This window comes from Vigna unguiculata, chromosome 8 (assembly GCF_037176805.1).
Source record: "Vigna unguiculata cultivar grain cowpea cultivar isolate G323 ecotype 2 chromosome 8, ASM3717680v1, whole genome shotgun sequence".
Lineage (NCBI taxonomy): Eukaryota > Viridiplantae > Streptophyta > Magnoliopsida > Fabales > Fabaceae > Vigna > Vigna unguiculata.
This window is the reverse complement of record NC_140799.1, coordinates 35191336-35199182: the sequence shown is the minus strand read 5'-3', so window position 1 is coordinate 35199182 and position 7847 is coordinate 35191336. Positions and strand designations below refer to the sequence as shown.

Genomic DNA, 7847 nt, shown 5'->3' with positions numbered 1-7847 from the left:
ATGTAAATTGTATATGTTGGCATAACACAAGCCAGTATATGAAAGATACCTCAAACATAAATAAATAAAAAACTATAAAAAAAAAAAACTGTTGAAACCCTCACCTACCGGCAGATACTGTGATTCCCTCGGTCATCACCAACATTTGATATAATATATGCTTCCTTTCCTTGCCTGCCAAGTTTGCACCAGTCAAAATTCAAGTCATCCGCATCACTTCGACTTGGCAAGAATTATGACACTATTTGCAACTTATTTTTGTGTCCCTATATTTGCCTCGGAAAATTAATCAGTAATGGTTCATCTAAGGTCCCTGGCTAACAAAAATTAGAATATGATTTAGGATTTAGGTTTCAAACAATGGTTCCAATCAAAGCTTTAGTGTTCAATCTGTGGTTTCGATAGCAATCCAACTTTCTTCCAAGAGTTTGCAGAATAGGGAGTCAATCTGTTGAATATCATGAACTTGACCCATTGGTTATTTAATATAGTCTTAACCTTCATAAAAACTTGAACAAAACCATGAAAAGCCGTATCCAACAATGAGATGGCTAAGGTACAGACGAGAAATTACTATTGATCCACTTAAGGATACTGAAACCCTTTTAAATTTGAGGGTACCGGAGAAATTTACTGTGTTGAAGTTAAAAATATACTTGAAGATGGCTATGCTGAAACAGATAACTCAAGCATGAAAAACCTTACATTTGATGTGTTATTCAAAACCAGAAATAAAATAAGCGAAAGGATGCTATATAGCATTTGGCAACTAAGTGAAATTAATTTTTGTGTTGCATCCTCCCGCTCTCTGAACCGGCATAGGGGTCGATCACAACATTTATTACAGCTGGTTTCCGAGCAGAGAACGATTCTGAAAGAGCAAACTTGAGTTCATCAGGCGTCCCAACAAGATAGCCCTTTCCGCCAAAAGCTTCTATCAAAGCATGGTATCCTGCATTTGGGACAAAATCTGTAGGGGCAGGATCACCTTTGTGAGGTCCATCTATCTCTTCTGGGCGTCTACGGTCGCCACCATATACACCCCCATTGTTGAAAACAATCACAACCACAGGAAGCTGGTAGCGAACCAATGTCTGGATAAAAGATAAAGCATCACATGGCATTCTTGTATTCCCAAAAATTAATTGCGGCAGTAGCAACAATGACAGTAAAAACATAGGAAATCATACAGTCATGTTAATTGAGAGAATTTGCATATACATATCATAATAACAACAATTTATAAACCTGTAAAGTTGGAACAAAAATTGAGTTTCTGAGTTAGTTAAACAAGAAAACCATTTAGATCAACTAAAATCCATAAGCATTCTCATTTCAAACTTGGAGGAACTTATTTTCCTGGTTCAGGCTAAAAGATATAAAACTTCTCAAGTCTTTGAGAAAAGATAACCGAAACAGAAAAAGTTCAGAATTACAACAAACGACAACAGCAAAACCTTGTTTATAAGTTCTCAAAAGAAGTCAAAATCGCATCCTACTGAGATACTACAGTTAAGCAAGCCAAATGCGACTTAGAACTCGGGTACTTTTTCATCCATTTTGTTTTTTACTCCCTCGTCTACAAAGTAAATGAGCACTGGGATAATACTGTTCAGCCCAGTGTAGGCTGAACCACTATTCCAATGACAGGGAGAAGAAGGGGAATATATTCGTCACAATTAACAAATCTATTTACACCTTCAGGAACACCATCCTATAATCTATTCCAACAGATGGCAAATATGCCATCTCGATTCCAGGACTAGGTTCAGTTTGCATAGGACAGTAAAACGAATAGAAATTACAATGTCTCTCTCGAGCACACATACACACTTATCGTACAAGAACAGCAAAGTAATTACTATGCATAACAAACAAGGCATGATGGGTCAAGAATGTACCTCAACTTCAATGGCACTAAACCCAAATCCAGAATCCCCTTCAACGGCAACCACGAGCCGGTCCGGTGAAGCAACAGCGGCGGCAATGCAGTAACCAAGACCAACTCCCATGGTCCCCCACGTGCCTGCATCCAATCTCGTCCGGGGCTCGGTCTGAACCAACACAGACCTTCCCACATCCATGGTATTTGCCCCTTCGGAAACCACTATAGGAGCAGGACTTCCTAAACCCGCAATAGCATCGCGTATAATCCTCATAGGCGTCAAGAAATTAAACGGTACAACGTCCTTCCTCAACTGAACCTCCATCTTTGCCACATTCTCCTTCGCCTTGTTGGAAATAGCTTGCACCCACGGATGCGTGTTCCCCAAGCAAAACGGGTCATCCTTAATCTCCTTATTCAAAACCTCAATCACGTGCTTAGCATCACCCACCAAACCCAAGTGAGGTTTTCTCAGCTCAATCTCCTCCTCACTCACATCCACCAAGATAAACTTCACATCCTTCGACCACTTCGGTGGCTCACCGAAATGGAGAAGCCAATTCAACCTCGCTCCAACCACAAGTGCCACGTCGCACTTCCCAATCGCGAGTGACCTAGCAGCGGTGGCAGCAAGCGCGTGAGTATCCGGCAACAACCCCTTACCCATCGGAGTGGGGAGAAACGGAATTCCAGTCGTCTCCACCAGCTTCGTAAGGACGTGTTCCGCACGCGCGTACGCCGCTCCTTTTCCAAACACAATCAACGGCCTCTCCGCACGTCTAAGCAGAGAAACAGCTTCTTCGATCTTCGAATTGGAAATAGAATAAGGTTCGGGTTTCGCGCGGTTTTTTTCCGCTTCGGTTAAGAGCTTTTCCGCTTCGGATTCTGATATCTTTTGATGTAAGACATCGGTGGGGAGATCTAAGTAGCACCCACCAGGCCGGCCTGATTGGGCCCAGTCCAAAACTTGGGCCACACGGGCCGGGATTTCGGAGATGTGAGAGGCTCTGACGGAGAGTTTGGAGAAAGGCTTGGTGGCTTCGATCTGGTTGAGTTCCTGGAAGTCGCCGCGGCCGACGTCAGCCTGGTCGCAGGAACCGGAGATCAGGACGGTGGGCCAGGTGTTGACGGAGCCATTAGAGAGGCCAGCGAGACCGTGGACGCAGCCGGGGCCGGATACGGTGAGGAAAACGCCGGGGCTCGCGGTGAGGTAGCCGTAGGCGGAGGCGGCGTAGCCCGCAGATTGCTCATTGTGGAAGGCGATGAATCGGACGCCGAGGGCGACAGCGCGGTTTGCAAGCGACGTCACCGGAATTCCCACCACGCCGAACATATGGCGCACGCCGAAGCGGACCAACGACTTGGCGGCGAGAACGTTGCCGTCGATCTCCATCGGCGGTGAATTCAGTGTTTCTGTTTCTGCAGCTGGTGTGTGACTTACGTGGAAAGCGATAGGACTCTGGAGTGCGAATTGCGATTTGGTTAACGTGCGGATCTGAATTTATACACGAGTGGAAATTTGGAACCTTGTTGAATTTGCCTCCACCCAACCACGACTTCATTCATTCAGATAACTGAGAAGCCAGTTACTGTAATTATAATTATTGGTAAATTGTGGTACTAATTATAATAATAATAATAATAAATATTATTATTTTTCTGTTATTTCTTATGCAGATATATGGATTTGGAGGAAAAAATAAAAATTATTGCGAGGCATAATTGTATTAAGTGCGGGTTGGAATGAGAAGAAACTAAACGTTGAGGAAGCAAATTTGTTCTTGGACAGTTCCACTCCTCCAATCATCTGGCATGACTGCGGAAATGGGTACAACTGGTGTAACTTGAGGTACTTCTCAGTCTGAATTTTATATTTTATTTCAAAATATTTACAAATTGTCATCTTTGACTAGTTTGGTTTCTAAGATAGTAAAGAATATTTCATTTATCAAAATTATGAAAATACTGTCCTTTTAAAACGTGTAGTACAATAACGACAATTAATTAAAATTTATATTAAGGTTTTATGAGTCGAACAACACTATTTTTAGTAGTAATATGTCAATACGTTATTTGAAAAAAAATATATTTAAAAAACAAAATTGTCACGGGATAGTGTCACATTACAAGATAATAATATGTGTCAGTATTAATATTATTATCGGTATCTTGTTATTTTCAATATAATTTTTATATATGTTTTTTTTTAATTTAATCAATATATATATCTTTTTATTTAATTTAATTCCAAATTATTTCTTTTAAATAGAACAATAGAATCTCATTATATTTCATAAGAATAAATTTATTATTTATATAAATATTATACTAATATATATATATATATATTATATGATTCTTTTTTCTTTAATTAAATAGTTATTCAAATTTTATTAATTAATATATAATATATTAAAAAGGTAATTAATGTTTCGTATTTGAAAATGTAATTAAATTTAATTAATTAAAGAAAATATAATCACAAAAATTAATTTGTATTAAATAATAATTAGTAATTCAACCATTAATATTTAATGGTGAATTAAATTTTATCACCTATATATTATATGTTAAAAAGGTAATTAATGTTTGGTTTTTGAAAATATAATTAAATTTAATTAATTAAAGAAAAATAAATCACAAAATTTAATTCATATAACTATGTATGACATTAATAGTTTTAAATTAATGTATTAAATAATAATTAGTAATTCAACATTTAATATATTAAATGGTGAATTAAATTTTATCACCTAATATATTATAGGTTAAAGAGGTAACTTTTTAAAAAACACAATTTAATTTAATTAATTAAATAAAGAATTGATCAAATTGAATTGAATAAACATATAAATTGGATCAATGAAACTTATATATAATGAAAACTAAATTGAAATTAATACATTAACTTTTGGTATTGATACTGACATGTGACATTATCTTGTCAAGTGACACTGATATTGTCATATGTCGTACTAGGAACCTAACATGTGACACATTTTTTTAAATAAAAATAAAATTTTTAAATATTAAAAAAATTACATATTGACAGGTGATACGCTGTTATGTTTTTATTTTTAAGAAACTTGTTTAACACACTTTTTAAAAATTGAGACACAATTGAAACGGTTTTAAATGTGGTAATCAAATTGTCATATCCCTACCTCAGTGATTACCATTCAAACGAATTAAACCTACAATTAATTATAACATGTTATCCATGTTATGGAAGCTTTATAATATAATTTTGTTTTTAAATACAACCTTCAAGATTATGCTTACAATTGCAATAGACTTACCCTTATGAAAACAAATTTTACTAACGAAAATTTAGCATTATTGTATAAATGATTCGAATCTTTAACATCTATATGCTTTAAGTTAATTTCAAACTTACAATTGTAAAAGCCTCATAGCATAGTTGATGTTTCTTAACTGTTAACAATGTACAAGTTTCATCTTGAGTCATGGATGGATTTTATATCAAATAAGTGTAACATTTTTTCAATTCAGTTTGATTCACGAACGTTTTGGTCTTTTAACTTTTTTTGTGAAAATTATAATTAATCTATTTTTAAAATTTCTGACCAATTTAGTTATACAATTTTAGAAATGTGTCAATTTAGTCATTTTAACTAAATTTTATTAAGTTTATTTGACATTTTTAAACGCATTTCTCATCTAACATTGACATGGAAATGTATCAAATAATGTAAAAGACTCAAATATTATCATGAAATATATATAAAACATAAAATAAACTTAATAAAATTTGATTAAAAATAACTAAATTCATGCATTCCTAAAATTGAAAAACTAAATTCAAATAATAACTAATTTCAATTTTTAATAAAAGTTAATAGACAAACAAATATATTTAACCACTTTTCTAATCGTTACATCTACCTTTCAATAATTTCAATAATAAGAATGAAATAAAATTAAAATATCACATTTCAAATAATAGCTACAATAACGCACACAACTAAGTAATGATAATTAAGAAAAAAAAATTAGAACTAGATTATTACATTTAAAATTATAATTACAATGTTATGTACATTAAACAAAAAAAATTACCTCTTTATCAAGAAAATCTAGACGAATTGTGTTTCTCGTATTTCTACAATTACAAATACATTATAAACAAAAGTATATAAACATATAATGTTCAATGAGTACTCTTAGCAACTATGTTTTCTAGCCATAGTCTTTTGGACTACAAGGTTAAATAAATATCATAAAGAAAGCATCACTTTTTCAAGTTGATAGACTATCTTTATTATAATCATTAGGAACATTCCAAATAATTAATTGAATATTTGTAATTGAACAATCTTCTACGAAAACAAACAAATAAATGTCATTACTTCTATAATGCAATTATATCGCAATCTAATGATATTCCACAAACATAAACAAATAGACTTTGGATTTTAAGCAACAAGACTCACACTAAAGTAAGTAGATTACAAACTTATCTATCATCACATAGTCTTTCAAGTATTGAGCGATGAGAATTTAATGGCTAAGTGAGAAAGTTCTTACAACATAACTAGCTAATTGCTTCATTAAAACCTGTATTTCAAGTTTTTGGAATGGTTCCTCCATGATTACTCTTGGTACCCATATTTAAAGATCATATTATCTTGGTTCGTTAAAGATTTATCTATCCATACCAATTTTAACAACTTAAGCTGATATTTTTCATAATATTAAGTAAAAGTTAAAATTGGTATAAACCATAAACATATAAATTATTAAATATATTTTTATCCAAATTGAAATTAAAATTAATTTAACATTCTTCAAATAAACTCAATTTAAAATATTGATTAAAATGATTTTATAACTTATAATTGATAACAAATATGGGTGATGTAAATACAACATCATAAACTCAAACAACAATGAAAATAAAATTTTAGAATTTAATTATCCTACTAGAAGTGTCAGTGTTTCATGTTTTCAAATGGTTATTTAAATATTTTTTTAGTATTTAATTAAAGAAATATTGTTTTTTAAAATTAATTATAATTTCTGAATTTTGTTTTATTGTTATTTAATTTTGTAATGTTCTTCTTGAAAGTGTAAGATTTCAATAGATATTGTGATTAATGACAAAACTCACCACAATAGACCCTCCACCAGTTACAACCTCGTCAACCTCAGCAAGCCACTACCTAAATGCAACCATAACTTGCTTTATCAGTGTTCTCAGCTACACTTATTTCGGGAGAAATAATTCCCTCATGTCAAAATTAATATTTTAAAATAAATTTTATAAGTATAAAATTATTAAAGTAAAGGTTTTTAAATCTCATATTTATAAACCAAGTTAAACTATAAGTTTATTTAAATTTTAAAACTGTTATAAATTTGAATATTTTTAATTAAATTTTTATCAAAACCTATTGGATAACAATTATATTGTGGACATACTCTGCAAAGAGCTTCTATATCATCACCTACAATAGTTAATAAATTGTTTTCATAACAACTTCTTTCATAGAATATTTTTGTTATCACAGATTTTTAATCAAAATATTAAAATCACTAATAATTTTAATCTGCTATTTTATACAGAATCTTACATATGTCAATAGGTATAAGAATGCAAGATAATTATACAATCCCATCAGTCAATTAACGTAAAAATTAATAATAACTCAATTAAAAAATATATAAAATTTTGAGTAATCAATTAGATATTATGAAATATCAATATTACAAAAAGAGAAGCATGAGTCTTTATTACAATTTTAAAGAGGGATAGTTTCGGGTTTACAAATTTTACGGGTGATGAAAAAGAAACAAAAGGGGGTGCAGGAAGAAAAGTCATCATGAAATCGGCTTAACCTATATTTTCTGTATAAAAATTAAAATTCACTTTTTAAAACAATCAATAAACAAAAAAATTAATATATAATCAATTCAAAATACTCAAACTTATAATAACCTT

General features: G+C 32.0%; 1 protein-coding gene across 1 annotated transcript; it reads right to left on the bottom strand.

The window, feature by feature from the left end:
• Positions 1 to 451: 451 nt before the first annotated feature.
• On the bottom strand, positions 452 to 3455 carry LOC114195378 (Thiamine pyrophosphate dependent pyruvate decarboxylase family protein). The gene is made up of 2 exons (XM_028085816.2): positions 1902 to 3455; positions 452 to 1094 (listed from the first exon to the last, which is right to left on the bottom strand). The coding sequence occupies exons 1-2, from the start codon at positions 3276 to 3278 to the stop codon at positions 780 to 782; spliced, it is 1692 nt and encodes a 563-aa protein (XP_027941617.1). The 5' UTR covers positions 3279 to 3455; the 3' UTR covers positions 452 to 779.
• Between the last annotated feature and the right edge of the window lie 4392 nt (positions 3456 to 7847).